Source organism: Tiliqua scincoides, chromosome 9, assembly GCF_035046505.1.
Source record: "Tiliqua scincoides isolate rTilSci1 chromosome 9, rTilSci1.hap2, whole genome shotgun sequence".
NCBI classification, from domain to species: domain Eukaryota; kingdom Metazoa; phylum Chordata; class Lepidosauria; order Squamata; family Scincidae; genus Tiliqua; species Tiliqua scincoides.
Window position 1 is genome coordinate 12,063,575 of NC_089829.1, and position 18,565 is coordinate 12,082,139.

The following is an 18,565-nucleotide window of genomic DNA, read 5'->3' on the forward strand; positions in this document are numbered from 1 at the left end:
GGGACCTTGTCAGTGGAAAAAACCCGGAGCCCTGCTTATGGAGAACTTCTCGGTGTGAACCCTTTTGAAATGAATGGGCTGTGTGCCGGAGCACATCCTGTGTTCCCTGGGCGAATCCTGTTTCTTTCAATGGGCCTGGCAATGAGAGCAGCGGAATGGGTTGTTTTCCCATAGTCTTCAAAGTGAGAAATACAGACAATAAAATCAGCAGGAGACCTTCTTGTATCTGACGCAAATGATTGATTTCCTCTTTCAGCTGCCGTCAGCTTGGCAGGTGACAGCTTGGGGGTTTTTTTGCCCTGCACTTGGGGGCAATCACAGATTCCTTCCCAGATGGATTAAAGGCTGCCACATCAGTATTTAAGAATTCCGTTTTTTCCCCCTGCTGTGATCCCCAGATGGTCAAGTAAGCAAATCCCACACTGCTCTGAAGAAGAGGAAATGTAAAGAGTTTGGTCTTTGTATGTTTCATTTCTGGTTTGGCTGTAGGGTAATTAAGGAAAAAGACCAAATGAGTCTTTTCTAATTGGTCTTCTTCCCTAGCTTTGGGAAGAAGAGCCCTGTTGGAACAGACCCAAAGTTGAGATAGTTCAGTATCCCGTTACTCAGAGTGGCCAAACATCTGCCTCCATTGGACTCCCCCCCCCCCCAGACAGAAACCAATTTTCCACACTCCCTGTTGGGCCTGGATTGTGGGATGTGTTTCAGGAAGGCTGACACCCTTTTGCACTGAAACACACCCCTTCCCAAAATGGGAAGTTGGTTGACTGTGTTGTTGGGTTCTCTCATAGACAGAAATACCTTTCATTTCAAGAAGTGCTGTGGGACCCTGAAGCAGGTGATGTTTCCAGAGGAGACTGAATAGGAGCTTGACTTGCCCACTGAGAGCACCTGGGGCTCTTAAAATCAGAGTCCTGGAGCCGGTCTTAGAGGACATCTAGTCCAACCCCACCTGCTTCATGCAGGAAATTAAGGGCAAGAGCATCCTGAACAGACAGCTATCCTACCTCTGCCTGAAGACATCCAGACACCCCCCCTTCAGGTAATTGGTTCCATTATTGAAGCACAGTTCAATCACGGAACCAATTATCTGGTGGTGACCTTTCTGTTATGTTCAATTGTACTTATTAAGTTATTTCTCTTAATGTTCAACTGGAATCTTCTCTCCTGTAAAACCCATTAGTTGTAATCCTGCCCTCTAGGGCAGAAGAGAATCAATTCAACTCCCCTCATTGGGACAACTTTTCAGGGATTTGAAGAGTGCTACCATGCCCCCCTCCCCATCTCTGTCTTTTCTTTGCCAGGCTAAACATCCTCAGTTCCATCACAGGACTTGATAAGACTTCTTTTCCAGACTCCTCATAATTTTTGCTGCCTTCCTCTGAATCTCTTCAGTTTGTCTACATTGTTCTTAAAATACAGAGCCCAGAAGTGGTCATTGTACTTCCAGGGAGGTCTGACTCACCTGAAAGAATAAATTGCAGTTCTTCAAATTAGGAGCAATAGTTGCATTAATATACGGTGCTAATATACAGCATTCCTCTGAGCCCGTTATGCAAATCCACAGCACCATCTGCTGACAGTTAATAGTTTTCCAACATACATTTTCATGTCACCTGACAATCTTAGTGCACAGCAGGGATGGCTGGCGGGCTGGTGATGTTTAAAGGATCCTGAAGGAAGTGGGCCCAGAGCAAGGGAAACAATGACTAACAGCCCAATCCTATCCACACTTTCCTGTGAGTAAGCCCAATTGACTGCAATGGGACTTACTTCTGAGTAGACATGCTTAGGATTGGGCTCTAAGATTCTTAAGTTTTGGCAGCATAGGCATTGGGAGAGGTGTATATTTTCAAAACTGTTTACATATCAAAAATAAATGAGATGGTCCCCTGACCCAACCATCTGAAAATAAGCTCAGGGAGATGCCAGCGGCAGCTACCAAGAGGAACATTGTGCTGGGATGCATCAGGCTGGTCACTCTCTCAGTAAATAGGATGGTGCTAATTGGCAAAGGGGCCCCTTTTAAAGTAGTGTCCTCTTCTATTTAGCAGGGGAAAGCATCTATCCCTCTTCGCCCCAGCATGGTGTCCTTTCCAGTGGCTATTGCTGGTGCTTCTTCTGTATCTTTTCAGATGGTGAACCCTCTGGGGCAGGGAAACATTTTTTGATTGATTTTTGCTATGTAAACTGTTTTGTGGACTACTGTTTGTTGAAAAGCAGAATAATAATATAATAATAATACAGTAATAATAAATGGTCATTATTAAAGCCATAGCATTCTAATGGTGTAGGATGGAGCCAGGATGGTGTTGTGGTGCTGGACCTGGAAGACCCAGGTTCAAATCTCCTTCGCCATGAAATTTCCTGGATGAGCTTGGGCAGTCTCTCCGCCTCACCTACCTCACAGGATTGTGAGAAAAAAAGGAGGGAAGGAACCATGTAAACCATCCTGAGCTTGGAAGAAGGATAGTATAAATAAATAATTGACCTTTAGGAGGAAGTCCTGTGTTTCAAGCAGCATTTGCTATCATTAATTGATGTACAAATTAATGCTTTCTCCTGTGAAGGATAAGAGATCCTCTGACCAGATGGGTGCTGTGCACCCAGCCCCCCAACCTGAGCAATGTGCTTTTGACCAAGCTGGATTCCCTTGGAAACAGCTTTCAGAAAAGGGAGAGGCCTCGATTCCTTTGGGTGGTGAGATTTCAGCACTCTACAAGCCACTGTGCATCTCTGTTCCTGGCCACCTTACCCATTGTCTATCCTATCAGATGGGAGCCCCAGCTTGGGAACAGGATTTTTGTGAGACTGTAGCAGAACGAGCTGTTTTAACAGAAGGAGCAGAATCATTGTGGTTGAACATGGAAACATTTTATCTGTTTCTTGCCCAGAGAGTATTTTTGGTGCTCATCTGCCTAGGCTGTTCCTGCCTCCCCTAGTTCACACCCTGCAGCAATCTTGCTGGGTTACAGCAATGTAGAAGAATTGGGAGGGGTTGTGGCTCACTGGTAAGAGCCGGTGCTGAAAGTAATAGGGTCAGTCCTTGGTGTCTCCTGTTAGTCACTAGTGAGGATGTCTGTGGCACCATCAGCCTGCCAGGCTAGTTAACAAGGCCCTACTCGTGGGGCCTACAAGCAAGAGAGACTTGAGGCAGACAGCAGAGGGAGGGGAGGGAAATGGGGAATAATATTCTTCATGTACTTAAGCATTTCCCAGTGTGTGTTGGGAATAGGCTCTGCCTGAGGCCTTGGAATGCTACTCTCAGGGTAACTGACTGAGGTCACAACACCAAACTATATGGACCAGTGATTGGACTCAGAGACAGCATGAAGCTGGATCAACCAATGAGGTGGTTTCCATTGCACAGGATTTCCTGCTCTCAGAGGAGCTTGCCCCCCATTTTGTAGTGCACATCCCTGCTCAATCTCAGAGTGCCTGCTGATTGGGAGATGCCCAGGCCAGAGTAGCAACATGGGCAGAGTTGTGACAGGCATCCTCCTCCGTGAGGGAGTGCTTAGGGCTTGAGGAAGCTTTGAAGGCATTTTTCACAATTCTCCTGTTGGCAGTTGCTGTACTGAGACCATTGTTCCCCTGGCAGGTGGAAAACTACGTGGGCCACGTCCGGACCTTGACAGAGGCACGGGATGCCCTCGCTCTGGAATTTGAGAAGGAAAACCAGCAACTGAGAATGGAATTCATGCAACTGCAGCTCCAGCATGGTAATGTCTCTTTCCCTCTCTTGATCGGCAAAGCCTGCCATATCCAGGGCTCTCCTTGGGGTGGGAGTCTGGGAAAGGTGATGAGGAAGAGGAAGATGACCATCTTTCTGTGCCCCATTGGGCAGAGGTCTTGGTGCCCCTGGAACATGAAACACCAGCCTTTCATCTCTGCCTTCTCCCAGCTCATCCCCATCACCTTAAATTGTGTCAAATGAGAGCTGATGTATTGATTGATTGTGCTGGGAGGGGGGGGTCACACTCCCTCCTTGGGGATTGTAAAGCCACAAGCTAGGCTTGTATGACACATTCTCCACTGGCCAGGGACAAGGGTGCCCATCAGAGTGATCCTGGCTGTTTTTCTGTCTTGGTCTTTAGTGATTCCCAAAATGTTACTCTGCTGCTCAGCTCACAGGCTCTGGCAGCTGCTAATGTGCAGGAAATGAAAACATATGACATTTAATGAAGTAAGCTAGTATCATCATCAATCCCCAGCTCCTTCTACCTCCCTCCCTCCAAATGGGAGAGCCTGGAACCTAGACTGTATCACCAGGAACCTGTACTGATCCAAGTTCTCTCAGTACCTGAGGCAAGGTAGCAAATGCAACCCCCTCCACTTACCTGGTGCCACGCCAGTCACTTCCTCAGTTGCACCTCTCCCTGAATCTGGAGAAGGGAAGAAGCAGAAGAGGAAGTCTGGAGAAGAGACTGGTGGGCCAGAATGTTGAGACTGTCTAGCCCACCATATGCTTCTGCTTCATTCTACTCTCCCTTTTTCTGTTGGGGGAAAGGAGGAGAAGTGGTGCACCATCTGAAGCATCTGCCTCAGTTAGCGTGACAGAACAGGCTGGCCCTGAAGATCTTGCTGTTTTCATCCTCTGGTGACTCACATTCATGTACATTTGCTCTGTATCTGTGTGCAGTGAGTGGATAGCTGACCTTGAGGCTGTAGTCATATCTCTTGTCTAATCAGGCTCTGCACTTTGTGGCTGAATCAATCCACTGCATGCTGTGCTGGCTGTTGCTTTTGTAGGGGATGGGGGGACTGCTCAGCTGCAAAACTGCCTGGTCTTAGCTACTGTGCCACAGACCAGCTGAGCAAAATAGTGTTGGGCTTGTGCGCTTGTGGAAAAAATGCTGATGAATTTCTTTCCATTTAATCTATGCGTTGTATTTGCACCCTGGCTTTCAGCCACAACAGGCTCCCAAAATGACTGACAGCAGCTGAAATCCTTCAGAAATGTACAGTTACTAGTACGCACACTCCCTCTTGGAATGTATTTATTTATTTAATTTTTCTTTTTTATCCTACTTTTTGCTGGATAGCCTCAAGGATACTAGCGCAAGTACAAAAGCAGAAGAAAAATTTACCACTTAAAAAAAAATCAGTCATTTAAAAAGTTGTTTATTAAAGTGCAACATTCTAGTGGCAGCTAACACAGCAGCAGTTTGGTTTTCCAGCTCAGAAGCTTGGTAGAGCAGGTGCATATCAAGTGCCTCTATAAAAGGAAAGAGAGAGGTTCTTAAATTCCCTGAAGCAGGGAGTTCCGCATCTAAGGGGTCTAACAGAGAAGACTTTGTTCCATGTGCTGACAAATCAAGTCTCAGTTGATGGTGGCAGGCAAAGTGGAACCTCCTCCTGAGATCTTAATAGATAGGTAGATTCATATGGTAGAAGGTGATCCTTAGGGTATCAAAGGCACAAACCATAGAGGACTTTAAGACAATGACCAGCACCTCAGATTTGAACCAGAAATGAAAAGAAGGTTGGGGATGCTTTAGGCCGAATACACGTTATGTTCTCTTCTCACCTGGATATCACAATCCCAACCATTCCTCTCCCACCAGAGGTTTATCAACAGATGAGGCATGTGAGCCCAGTGCTATCTTCCACCCCAAAGGGCACCTGTGAGTTTGGATGGATAGTGAAATTCTGAATCACTTAAAGGAAATGTACAACCAGTGCATTTTATTATTATGGATCTCTCTCTCTCTCTCTCTCTCTCTCTCTCTCTCTCTCTCAGACCTTTCTGGGAATCCCAATAACCCAATTTCTTTGAATAAACATGATCAGCTGCATGTCTGTCCCTTCTTTTAGGCTAAGACAGATGCCTCACGTAGTGGGTTGGGAGGGGTTCTTGCCTCCATCTGCTCTCCTCCTCCACTCCTCCCATTCTTTGAACAGGAAAAGGTGAGTGGAGAAGAAGAGAGTGGTGAGCTACAGCTTCACTAGCATTTCTCTAGCCCTCAAATTTCTGCTCCTCTATGCTTCCTCTCCTTCGCCTTTCACCTCTCTCTCTTCAAAGCCAGGGAGCAGGAGGAGAAAGAGGAACCCTAGCAGGTGCACTTTCAAGTCAGGGATAGCTGCAGCATTTGACTCGGATCACCTCAAGTACCAGGATCTTGAACTGGGGTCTTGGGGTTTGGCTGAAGGATATGCATGTCCTGTTTTCCTCCCCAGAATCCCAGCAGAAGGAAGTGGAGGAGATGCTGGAGCAGGAAGGCTTGGTGGATGTTGCCCACAGCAGTCCCAGTGAACAGGTGGCTTATTTGTTGGTTGAAAGAAGCACCTTGCTGGAGAGGCTTGAGGGACTCGAGCAAAAGCTGGATTCCCCTGGCTGCCTGGAGAAACTATGTGCATCTCAGCTCCAGGTATGTAGCATGTGGCCTCATGGCACATGTTGATGCAACAACAAATGATGTGCTGGGGTTGAATGCGGAACATCTGTTGATAGTGATGCTGGCAGCCAAGACGTGCAGGCTGTAGCAGAAGGAAGAGCCTCAGCTTCTCTGGTACAAGATGAGTTGTATGTGACCATAATGGAGTTGCTATTTCCTGAGTCAGACCGTTGGCCTCTCTAGCCCTGTATTGCCAGATTCAGGAGTCTTCAGCAGGTAGGTTGGGACCCAGAAGTGAGCTGCGACTGGACTTTAGGTGGGTTGTGGCATTGCTGCTACCGCCATTTTGTTTTGAGGCTCAGGCCTACACAGTTTGAACAGTAGCTGGGGCTAGGAATCCTTAGCTGGAGACCGACTGTGGAGGGGAGCTTTGTCTAAGCCCCTCTCAGTCTCCTTTTTCATCCACCTCTGAACATGCCACACATTCATGAGTAATTCATACTCTTGTATACTCTAAAAGTCATGGGGGGAGACACTGTAGCCCACCACTCTCCTCCATGCTTCCACTTCCTCTCCATCCCCCTCTTCCATTTTGAATCAAGGTGGAGCAATAGAAATTGGAGGACAGAGGGAGATGGGCTATCTGTGACTGCCCCTTCCATGTTCCATGTTCCATGGTTTCTTTTTTAGTCTCATGCTGATGAGCTGGCAAGAGAGTGCACTTTGTGCAAGCAGGCTGAGCAAGATCTGGACGAAGCTGCCCAGAGGCTGCATGTGGCTCATAGGGAGATCCAGAGGCTGATTGTGGAGCTGGACACACAGAAGAAAGAGCAAAGCAAACTGGGTGAGGGTAATTTGCAGTGTTGTGACTCAACTGTGTCAGCATGTCTTAAGTTTGATCCATTTTCCTTCTCCAGCACATGACTGGCTGAATTGAATGTGTCCAGGCCCTTGTCAGCTTTGACCATCCCAAAGAGAAAATCCTCCCTGGAATCCTGATAGACCTGTGCACTCTCTGTTTCAGTCTTGATGCATATTAAGCCAAGACTGTCAGGACAGTTGTTTGTGTGATTTCTGATTATAGTCACATACAAAACATCTGGGAAAATTCCAGTGCCTGATCGGTTATTGTGATTTATTATTTCTATAGCACCATTCATTCATTGTCCATTATGATAGGCTAGAGGAGAGGTCCCTGCCCCAAGGGGCTTGCAATTTAGAAACAGAAGGAAGATGATAGAGGATGGGAGACAGTATAGTAAACAGGGGAAGGTGTTTATTTCATGCACATTTCCACGTAGCCTAGCTTTGGCTTATCTGCAATAGGGTGAAATTGTAGGGGGTCAGGCCAAAGCCTTCATATAAAAGGTGGATTATGAGGAGGGACGTCAGAAAGAAGGCAGTGTGCAGGAAATCTGGAAGGTGATTCCAGGCATAAGGGGCAGCAGGGAAGCAGTAGATGTTCAGGTGGCTGTGGGTGGTGGAGCCGGAAGAGCTGAGATCTTAGGCTTGAGTGTAGCAGGATATGGAAGCTGAGTGAAAGGCCATGGAGGGCATCGAAGGTGATGTTCCTGAGCCTGTAATTCAGGTATAGGAAGAAAAGAGATTCGGCCTGCCCCAAGTGGGTGTTCACGTTTCAGAGGAGAAAGACTTGGGGGCTGTCTTCATACCCTCCAACATTTCCCCAGAGAAAAATAGGGTTAGATTTTTGTGTTTGGCATAAAAACCTTAGTATGGCATTATGTCTTCAATTGTAGAAAACCACTGTGACCAGGATGTTCCTTCTGCAGACAACTGTGACTTTATAATCTCCTCTTTACTGAGGCAATACATGTTGAAAAGCTACCATTGAGCAGTCAGTCACTTCAGGCTCTGGAGCGGTTGCTCCACTTGTTGTGACGTTGTGGTCCATTGATTTTTTTTTTTAGGACAGTGTTTGCATCCGCTGGCACGTCCTCACCAATGTGTTGCAGTCTCTGGACAGAGCTCTATCTCCAGGTCAAAGCTAGAGAAGCTGCTGAATTCCTTTTCTGGGTTGCTCAGAGCACCGAGCCTGTGAGGGGATTTATTACAATTTGCAAGTAACATTTCTGAGGAGTCTGTTTGCATATTGGTGACTTTTTGCATGTTAATTCTGACTGTCCCTCTGATGCTTCATGCTTTCTCCATGTTGAACACAGGATCAATTCCTGTCTTAATGCAGAAACTTAGCCAAAGGTTCTCAATAGGCTTTCTTTATTAATGTGCGCTCCAGGCTGACTTAAGGCCTTCATGTTTAATATATTGCATATATAATAGGTTACTTTTGGGGAAAAAAAATCAGATTGGAACTTTAATTTATTTCAGGAGTTACCAAATTAGTTTCTTAATTATTTTCATTGTTCCTTTTCCATTTTCTGGCCTTTTGGATATGCGGGATACTAGGTCATTATGAATTAAGACTGATTGCTAAGATTTGGAACCCTCTCATGCTTGTAAAAAACTCTTCCTCAATGTGATATGAAGTCAAATACAGTTATGGGTCTTTTTAAAAAAAATGAGGTGTATTTGACAGCAACTCCAGGTTTTATGTAAAAATACAGAAGCACATCCATGATTGTACAGAGGTTCAGCTAAGCAGGGATGGGGTTTAGGATCTGAAATTATTTTCATCTAATTCCTATGGGGCCTCACAGATCCCTGATACTTAAGTTATGCACACTTTCAACTGAAAACCTTCTGGAGGTATACATAAAGGAAACCCTAATTGTTGCCGCCTTTTCTTAACTGCATTATAAACATCAAGGAGCAATTGTGTGATAAAATGAATTGTTTTGCTGTTCAGGGGTCATGTGGACCACAGTGCTTTGCTGTAATGTTTTGTTCCTTTCTAGCAAAGTTGGGATCAAATTAGTCCCAATGTCCTTTTCACTGAAAATTTCTTTTTTAATAAACAAAAGTTTGGTGGGTGGGTCCGTATTCAATAATAACAGCTGTCTCCGAACTGCGGACCACTGTGCACATGAAAAGGCTTCCCCAGTGCAAATGGAGCATTCTGTTCTGCAAGGGAGCCTGCCTACCTTATCTCCAATCTCCCCAAAACCGTGCTCTAGCCAGCCACATCTGCCTGGAAATCCAAAGTGCTGAGGGTGACATAACCTGGAAGCGGCTGGTCAGAGCGCAGTTCAGAGGAGAAGGGAGCATGAAAAGGAGGTCCCCCCGTGGCTGTTCATGCGGGGGAGGGATTAGGCAGAGTGCCAGATCCTGCCCTCTTGCCCGAGTCTGGAGAACCTTGAACTAGAACAATCACATTTCTCGTTGTAATGAACATATGACGTATGAAGTGAAACAAATAAGTTTATACCCTTTCTAGAATTTCTTATGGCCCCAGATGCACAGGAGGAGGATCAAAGTAATGGAAGTAGTTCAACTTGATAGGTTTTGTATTCCTCTGCTAGGCAATGTGTCATGTTCCCCGTTCAAATTGGAGAATTCCTTGGATGTGCAGTTTACATGTGATTATCGGTTGCTTTATGACAATTATCACATGAAAACTGCAAATCCTCCATGGCCAGGTATTGCTGTGACAGTTCTCCATTCTCTGAAGTGCCTACTGCACTTTTGTGGGCTGAATGTTATACATGTCTAACTTTATTTTTTAAGAAAAATCTTTCTTCCTTTCTCTTAAATCAGCTCCACCAGTGGCTGAGACCTTAAGAGAAGAAATGAACAAAGTAAAAGACAACGGTAAGTCATGTGCTCAGTCACTCATTTTCAGAAATAAAAAGAGCCCTGCTAGGTCAGGTCAAAGACCCATCTCATCCAGCATTCTGGTTTCAGCCTGGAAACTTATAAACAGGGCGTGAAGGCAACAGCCCTCTCCTCCTGTTTGTCCCAAGCTCCTGATATTTAGAGGTATATGGAACATGAGGGTTCCATTTAGCTATTGTGGCTGATGACTATGTCAGGCGGTCCTGGTCCCACGTACACACCCACAAGGAGTGATAAGGCACTGCAAGGCAGCCCAAGCAGCAGGACCTTGGAGAGCTCCCTTGGCATAGCTCACTTCTCCCAGACCCAACCCCACAGCTACAGAGGGAGGATCCTTAAAGGGGCCACCTTCAGCTTCCAGCAAAGTGCTACAGCCTCTCAGCCACCTTTTGTGGGATGCGTTCTGACCAGGGAAGTGGGGGTGGGGGAAGTGCTTTTCATTTTCCCAGGCCTTATTGAACAGTTGAATTTTTTTTTTTTAATGATGTATAGAGGCTGCTCCCTGGATTCTTATCCATGTTGTATTTCTTTGATCAGCTATTTTAACTTTGTTCCACGTTCCTTATGGCTGGAATTGCGTCTACTTACTGTGAGTCACTCTGAGACTATTTAGCGAAGGGCCAAGTATAAATCTGATAGATGTGATTTTCTGTCTATATTTGCACCTATCTGGCCATATTATGTATTGCCTACCTAATATGGCCAGTCACAACCCACTGTGCCATAGCTTGGTAGCTTGTAACAAGTTCTTGCACCTGTTGTGATCGTGGTGGCAATGGGAACCCAAGAAATTGGGGTGGGGCTGTTCTCAAGGATGTTTGTGCTATCTAGAGAACTGTGCCATTTTCAAGACCCAAAGGAACAAATATCTGAATGTGTCCTGACCACAGTCTGTTACTGTCTTCAGAAACGTCTGAGTTACAGGAGGCCAGAGAGCGGAACATCCGGCTGGACAAAGAAGTTCTGGCCCTGCACCATAGAGTCCACTGTCTAGACTATGAGAGAAAAATGCTTTTGGTGCAGGTAAGTCAGAACCACTGATGCTTGCTAACACATTCTGAGCAAAGCTTTTCAACTTATCTCCCCATCCTCCTAGGAGGTCAGTAAGGATTTCCCTGGGGTTTGAGAGGGCTCTTAGGAGAATCCCACTGGCTGCTGCAGGAATTGCCTGAAGGGTCAGCTGGAAAAATCTACAGTCACTGCACATCTCTAGATTTTCTTAAATGAATTTTGAGGCTACCAAAGCTTCCGCAGCAGCCACTGACAGAGTGGCAGGAGCCCAGCAGGAGCTGTGGGCTGCTGACATATGCTTTGGTAGACTTGCCTCAGCAGGGATGGGGAACTTGCCTGTGAGAGCAAAAGAACATGTGAGTGAGCTGGTAGGGCACTCCCAATCTCTGATCCATAGTCAGAAGATCTGGAATGTTCTGTCTGCACCAGGCCAGGGGCATAGCTATATTTTTAGATTCAAGATGGAGAATTATCCAGTGGACCATGAAGAGCTCCAAGAAACTTTTCCCAAACTTTTCCAACTTTTTGTAAGTTTCAGCCTAAGTCCTTTTGATGCAGTGCTGTCTTGGGAAGCTCAGTTGTGTCCTGAATCTCAGCTAAGGGCCACATTAAACTTGAGGGGTCAGCTGTCCACATGACTGTTTCATTCACCTGTAAAGTAAGATGGGTGGAAGGGAATGAAACCTATATGCCCAGAGGGTGTGTGTGATGAAACTTGTCCCCCGTTCCTGCATTACCTTACTCTGCTCACCCTCATCACTTAGCCCAGTTCCAATACCAGAAGCAAGTTGGGCTTGAAAAAACATTCTTCCCAGCAGTGGAGTGCAGTGAGGTGAAGCAAGAGGGGGTAGGTGGGTTTTACTCCCTTCCTCCTGCACTCCTTTTCATGTGAAGAAAAACTCCATTCCTGCCTTGTCCGTGAACAGGATAGAATTACTAACAAATGGGAACTGGCCCTGTGTTTATTTCTGGTTTTAAATTTGGTTCTGAGTGAGCTTGCTGAAGAGCTTTCTTCCATTGGCACTGAAGGTGAACAAGCTCAGAGACAAGATCCCCAAGGATCAGACTCCCGAGGGGGAGCCACAGTGCTTGCTAGCTGAAACAGATGTTGCCGAAGAACAGGCATTCGGCTCATTGCAGGTATTTAAATATTCTTACATTTTAATGATTACTTTTTAAGCCCACCCTTCCTCTCAAGCAGTTCTGGGCAGTATGTATGGCAATTCCTTCTTTTATGCTCACAACAGCCTTATGAGGTAGTTCAGGCTAAGAGAAAACTGCAGTCCTGTACACACTTATCTGGGAGTAAGTCCGGTGGAGCTCGGTGGGACTTGCTTCTGTGCAGACATATATAGGACTACTTTGTAAAGCATTTCCCTCCTATGGAGAACAGGAACTGACTAATCCCAGAGCAGTTAAGGGGCAGTTCATTCATAACACTAGAGGTGTGCTCAACAGGAAGCAGGAGCAGGGCAGAAGCTGCAAGGAGGAAGCTTCTAATTAAAGCCACAAGGGACCTTTGCAGAATGGGACTTCCTATCAGTAATTGTGGAAGACCATCCTGAAGGATGCTGCCAGATAACCTATAGAATAGTGTAGAAAGCACTTTGGTAATGTTATGGGGCCATGTACAGAGGCATCCCTAATAAGGTAACCAAGACTACAATCTTAATGCACACTTTCCTGGTAAGCCCCATTCTAAACAATAGTACTGATTTCTGAATAGTCATGCATGGGATTGTGTTGTATGAGACACTTTCTAAAGTTCATCCTGGCTTGGCATCCTTCCCATCAGCTGTCATCCGGTGTCTCCCTTGTCACATCCTCCATGGCCAGGTATTGCTGTGACAGTTCTCCATTCTCTGAAGTGCCTATTGCACTTTTGTGGGCTGAACGTTATACATGTCTAACTTTATTATTTTTTTTAAATCTTTCTTCCTTTCTCTTAAATCAACTCCACCAGTGACTGAGACCTTAAAAGAAGAGATGAACAAGCTGTCTTCTTGTTTCTTTTGCCATGTAAACTGCTTGCTAAACTTTCGTTGTTGTTGTTGAAAATAGTCTGTCAGCATTCTTAATAATAATAAATATTCTTTGATTGCAGGAGAAAAATGAGGCTGAGGGAGCTGAAGCGACTGGTGTTTTGAACGAAGCTGTTTCAGATCGCGAAAGGGATGCAGCGATTCATAAAAGGTGAATAACCCAGATCAGGGCATTTCAACCTTTTTTCCCCACAAGTACCACTTTTCCAAGTATCAGTGTTTGGCTATCGCCACTGCCTGCTGCTGTCCGCAGGAATGGGGGGTTAGCCCCACTCTGAGGCTTCCATCTATGCTTTCCTTCCTCAGACTGCACCACTTATGTACTTACTTTTCTGACCTTTTCCATTTTTTCTTTCTCCTTGTTTTGGTTAGTTTAATAAATATTGTTTCAACTACTCATCAGATGCTCTGTTTTTTTCTGGTCAGGCTGGCTGGGTCTCTCTAGTGTAGCAACAGAAATTCCTGCTGGGGCTTAGGAATTTTTTTAACAAATCTGGCACTCCAGATGGGACATGGGGAATGATTTCTGGGAGCCCTGGACCCCAAGTTAGAGAGAGAGATACCTGAGCCCCTGCCAGAAAATTCTGGACCCTGGTTATGGGGGATAGGTTTGACATTACTGGTGCTTTATTAGTATGTCTGGGTGTTGTGCACGGGGTGTGTGTGTGTGTGTGTGTGTGTGTGTAGGTACTGCCTTGATTCCTTGTCTTCCCTAAGCCCATTTCCTCAATTATGTTGAGTAGCCTGGAGTTTGTGGTGGCGTTTTATGCTGGAAGAGGTGAGACAAGTGTGTAGGCTATCAAACGATCACAGAAGCCTTTCTCATTGAAACAGATACGTAGGCTGGCTATTGTTAACCCACACTCTGCACCCCCCTACTTCCAACCAGTGACAACCTGAGTGCCTGTCAATAAAGTGAGGAGAAATGTTTATCTTATGCTGGGTCTTCTCAGAGGAGCTTAGGGAACTTGAGGTCATCTCTTCTCCACAGTTATTTCATTCAGACCTCTGTGATGGAGGGAAAGAAAACTGTATCTTAAAAGGTGAAAATAAGGGCACCCAGAATGTTCAAGGGTTTGGAGCAGTTTCCCTGAGAAAAGGCTCGGAAAAACATTCGGAGCACAGAGGGGAAAATGTGGCTAAGGGGGGCATGTGTATGAAGGTTGATCAAATGATGGGTGGGATAGGGAGTTTTTTCTTGCTTTCTCAGGATGCTAGGTCATGTAATGAAACTGGTTGGCGGGAGATTTAAGACTGACAAAGGGAGGGATTTCTTCACACCCATAGTGCACAATTAGTAGAACTCCCTGCTTCAAAATATGATGATGACCATTAACTGGGCTGATTTTGAATGGGTTGGATAGAAGAGAAGTCTGTCAATGGCTATTAGGGATTATGGCTAGATGGAACCCCCTATCCAAAGGCACTTTATCTCAGGGTCCTAGATGCTTGGAGCATACAGCTGGGTTGGGCAGTAGCCTTCATGCCCTGCCTGTGGATTTCCTGCAGGCATCTCATGGGCCATTGTAGGAAACAGTATGTTGACCCAAATAGATCAGATGAAGCAGGGCTCTTCCTTGTGTTCATTTTCCCTCAAAACAACCCTCTGAGGTAGGTTCAGGCTGTGTGTGTGTGTGTGTGACCCACCCAACTGAGGAGGAGTTTTGAGGAGACTGAGGAGAGATTTAAACTTGAGTCTCCTGACCTTAATCCACTCACAACTCTCCACTGGCTTCCAATCTCTAGCAACCTGTTTGTGACCAGACATTGTAGGGATCCACAGCCAACCTGTCACCCATTGCTGCAGGTGCCACCAAGTCATCGAAAGTGTGAAGTGCCAGAATGCCCAGCTCCTGCACAAGCTTCACAAGCTGCAGCAGGAGCACGAGGACCTGGTGGAGCGGAACGAAGAGTTGGAGTCACTCCTGGGAGAGACACAGAACCAGGCCAGGGAAGAGCACGAGCAGTTTGAGTGTGCCATTGATGGTCTGCAGAGAAAGGTAAATGGGGTCGCCAAATTCTGCTGTTTTTCCCCCCACCTTTCCTTATTGCAATGTTTCCTTTTGCCCCTGGATCTTTAGGCCACAAGGAGCTGATTGGGGGCAGTTTGCAGACTTGGAGACTGGGCTTCTTTTGTGGTTGTCTTTCTGCCCAGCCTGGACTGAGTGATGAAATGGTTGTGCCTTGTGCCAAAGAAAATTGTAGAGACTGAGATGGGGATTACCGGAGGGTGATGGCAAATTTCAGAACCTGACGTTGTTGTTGTTATTATTTTTATTATTATTTTTTATTATTAACTTTATTTCTACTCCGCCTTTCTCCTCGAAGGGACCCAAGGAAGCTATGTTGGAATGTGATGTTGGAATGGGTTCAAATGTGAGTTCTTCTGCAGTAGAGAATAGAATCCTGAAACAGGTTGCTCTTCCTGCTCAGGGCCAAAACAGGAAGCAGCTTCCCAAGGTGCCTTGGGAGCGAGCCACACCCTAGTCACGGTCCTGTCTTACTCCTGGGCAGAGGCTTCTCCATGATGCTCCATTGAAGCTTGGCAGTTTGGCTTTCTGTATTTCCTTCTCCCCCCCCCCCACCACTGCCCATTTAGCTAGGGTGGAGTAGGCCAAAAGGAAAAAAAATAACAAGATAGCTCAGTGGAGGTTGTGAGAGCAGAGCTGCACCTCCTGGGGAGGGCTTCAAGCAGGCAAATTCCTTCTCCCTAAGTTACAAGAAAGAAGGATTCAAATCTGTTCTGTGTGACTCACACTAGATGCCTTCTGGATAACATGCTGAAGCCACATGCCAGTGCGACAATTCACATGGCAGCAGAAGAACCCCCCACCCCAGTATGGCTGCTGACCCAAGTACAGAGGCAGGTGTAAGGCCAGAGACTGCTGGCAGTGTGAGGGTGTAGACCTAAGATATCCAGGAGAAGGGATGCCTGCCTTAGTTGTGGGCTCTTGTCTGGAGGATGGGGAGAACATGAAGTCCCTCTGAAGGAACAGGGGGCATGTTCCCCTTTCCCATCTTGTATATGGAGGGGAGAGTTGACTTGTAGAGCTTTCTATCCCCTGTTACTGGACCTGGTAGAGAAACAGGGAAGATCAAGTGGGTTTGGTCTGGAATCTTGTAGCAAATAAGAGTTCCAAGCATATGCCATCACCTGTTCCGCTGTTCTTCCTCCTTCTTCTGCCCCCTAGATTTAAAAAAAACTGTGGGGAACTGTGGAGGGGAGGAGAGTGGTGGGCTAGAGTGTCAAAAAGGTAGAGGGGAACTGAAGAGGAAAGACAGGACAGCAGTGGACGAGAGTATCAGATTCGCAGGGATCTCTATTGTATCTGTATGTTTTTCTCTCTGTGGCTTATAACAGCTATGGGGAAAAGGTGATACTCATTTGAGAAACAGCACAGAGGGGAAGAATCCGTACCTCTTAACTAGTGGCTGTAGCACAATTAACAGGTTCCCAAGTTAGTTTTTAGGAAAATGGAGGTGTTATGACCAATCTGGACATTAAGAACAAGCCCTGTCCAAAGAGCTCATGACAGAGGTGAGATCTGAGCCAAGGAAGGCTCAGTCTTAACCACTGCCCTACAACAGCTCCTCCCTGATATCCATGTATGTTTCTTTGCCCTCAGCAGGCTTGCCATAAGAGGGATGCGCTCCACTTGGTGTCTGAGACCTCCTTGGTCCCAGGGAAAGAGGGACTAAAAAAAGGGAGGGGGGTTTGCTGGCCCAACAATCGGGATCCTCCACCCAGGCCTCAGAGGTTAGTGAAGAGGGGGTTGTATCACCCTTCTTCCTCTGCCACCTGCCTCCTTCCCTGGTCTTGCCCCAATTCTAGGGGAGCAAACAGGTCAGCTGTCAGGTAGCCTGTCCAGAGACTTCTCATCACCAGCCCTGAGTATTTTATGAAGTCCTGGCCTGTCTTTCTGTCCTCCCTACCCTCCAGCCCTGGGTTTAAAGGGCCAGCACTGCCCCAGAATAAGGAGGCCTTCATCATGCAAGGAGCAGCCAACCCTGTGCCTTGATGGCTTGGGGGCAGTGGGAGAACTGGATGTACAGCCCTGTGTTGGCCTTACTGTGCTGGTGGCTGCTCCTCAGTCTGAGTTGTGATGGGACAGCTGGAGGCCTTAAGGTGGTGCTAAAGCAGACATCCATTCCATTCTCAAGTCATAGGAAAGGTGCCCCCTTTGCCCACAAAGTCTTTCCTGAGCAAGGGAACTGACGTATTCATAGGAAATGTATTTTCTTTGTCCAGGTCTGCTGTTTGGAAGCAGAGTTGCAAAAAGCACAGAAGATGAAAACTGACATGAGAGATGAATCACAGGATTGCCAAGAGGTGATGAATCATTGAAAGAGGGCATTTGGGGGCCCTGAAATGGACAGGGGCAGTGCCTGGTTCCCCATGTGCCCTTCTGCAGGCAAACTGCTCTTCTTGCGCTGTTTGCAGGTGCTGAAAACACACCAAGAGAAGGTAGAATTTCTGGAACGCAAATTGTCGGAGGAGACTGAGTGGAGGAAGCAGTTGATGCAGGACCTTGAAGCAATGCAGAAAACACTGAAAGGCGAAAAGAAGGTGGGGGTCCTCAGACTCATGTTATTCACTCTTCCTTGACCACTCCCAATAACTGGGTGCCATGCAGAGCAGTAAGACACAGGCCCTGCCCTCAGACTTACATTGTAGGCAGAGTTCAGAGTGCCTGAAGTTCAAGCACTAACTCATTAGGCAGCTTCCTGTGGTCTCATCAAGCTGAATCTGTACCCAGCTCCACATTCTGGCATACAGACATCCCTGACTAACAACGACAACTGAGAAAACTTTGTGCAACCAAATAATTTATTAAAGATTTCTGTGTTGTACGCTTTTTGGTGTTATTGCTTGTAGAATTTGCTATAGATGTATTTATGCCATTAAAGGTCTACTAACTTGCTTGCTTGCTTATTAAAGATTTGACTGTAAGATGTTTTCTCAGCAGAATTGCTTTCAGGTGGTATTCCAGACTCTACTTCCTTAAGCTGGAATTCTCAACCTTCAGTTCCTTATGACACAGATGGCTCAAGGAATACCTTGCTAGCAAAAGGGCTCTGTTTTCATCTGCGCTTTATTAACCTCCTTGACTGTTTAACCAGGAGCTGCACAACTCCAGACTGGAACTTCTGAGGCTTAATGGCGAACTCCAGATGCTTCAGAAAGCAGCAGAGGATCGAGATTTTCTTAATGAAACACTGGAGAAACTGCAGCAAGAGAACTTGTTACTGGAAGCGAAGGTAAGCTTTGCTATAATCTCAGTTCTCACCATTGTAGAAGTATCAGAAACTGCCTGAGACAGATGTCTGTCATTGGTTTGGCAGCAGCCCTCCAAGGTCTCAGGTCAAGGAAGGCCATAGGAAGCTGCCATACAGACCCAGACCCTTGTTCCATCTAGGTTAGTA

General features: G+C 46.3%; 1 protein-coding gene across 4 annotated transcripts in view; it reads left to right on the forward strand.

Annotated features, from left to right (window-relative positions):
* CCDC30 (coiled-coil domain containing 30) overlaps positions 1 to 18,565 on the forward strand; it is a 45,318-nt gene that overhangs the window by 5,961 nt on the left and 20,792 nt on the right. For 2 of the 4 annotated variants that reach the window (XM_066637157.1, XM_066637159.1), the window contains exons 3-13: positions 3,602 to 3,722; positions 6,181 to 6,371; positions 7,029 to 7,182; positions 10,011 to 10,064; positions 10,996 to 11,111; positions 12,129 to 12,239; positions 13,204 to 13,292; positions 14,949 to 15,141; positions 17,391 to 17,471; positions 17,583 to 17,708; positions 18,263 to 18,400. In XM_066637157.1, coding sequence (XP_066493254.1) covers positions 3,602 to 3,722; positions 6,181 to 6,371; positions 7,029 to 7,182; positions 10,011 to 10,064; positions 10,996 to 11,111; positions 12,129 to 12,239; positions 13,204 to 13,292; positions 14,949 to 15,141; positions 17,391 to 17,471; positions 17,583 to 17,708; positions 18,263 to 18,400 — 1,374 coding nt within the window. Of the gene's footprint in view, positions 1 to 191; positions 275 to 3,601; positions 3,723 to 6,180; positions 6,372 to 7,028; positions 7,183 to 10,010; positions 10,065 to 10,995; positions 11,112 to 12,128; positions 12,240 to 13,203; positions 13,293 to 14,948; positions 15,142 to 17,390; positions 17,472 to 17,582; positions 17,709 to 18,262; positions 18,401 to 18,565 lie in introns of those variants that run through there. The other 2 variants (XM_066637158.1, XM_066637160.1) reach the window with 2 other exon arrangements.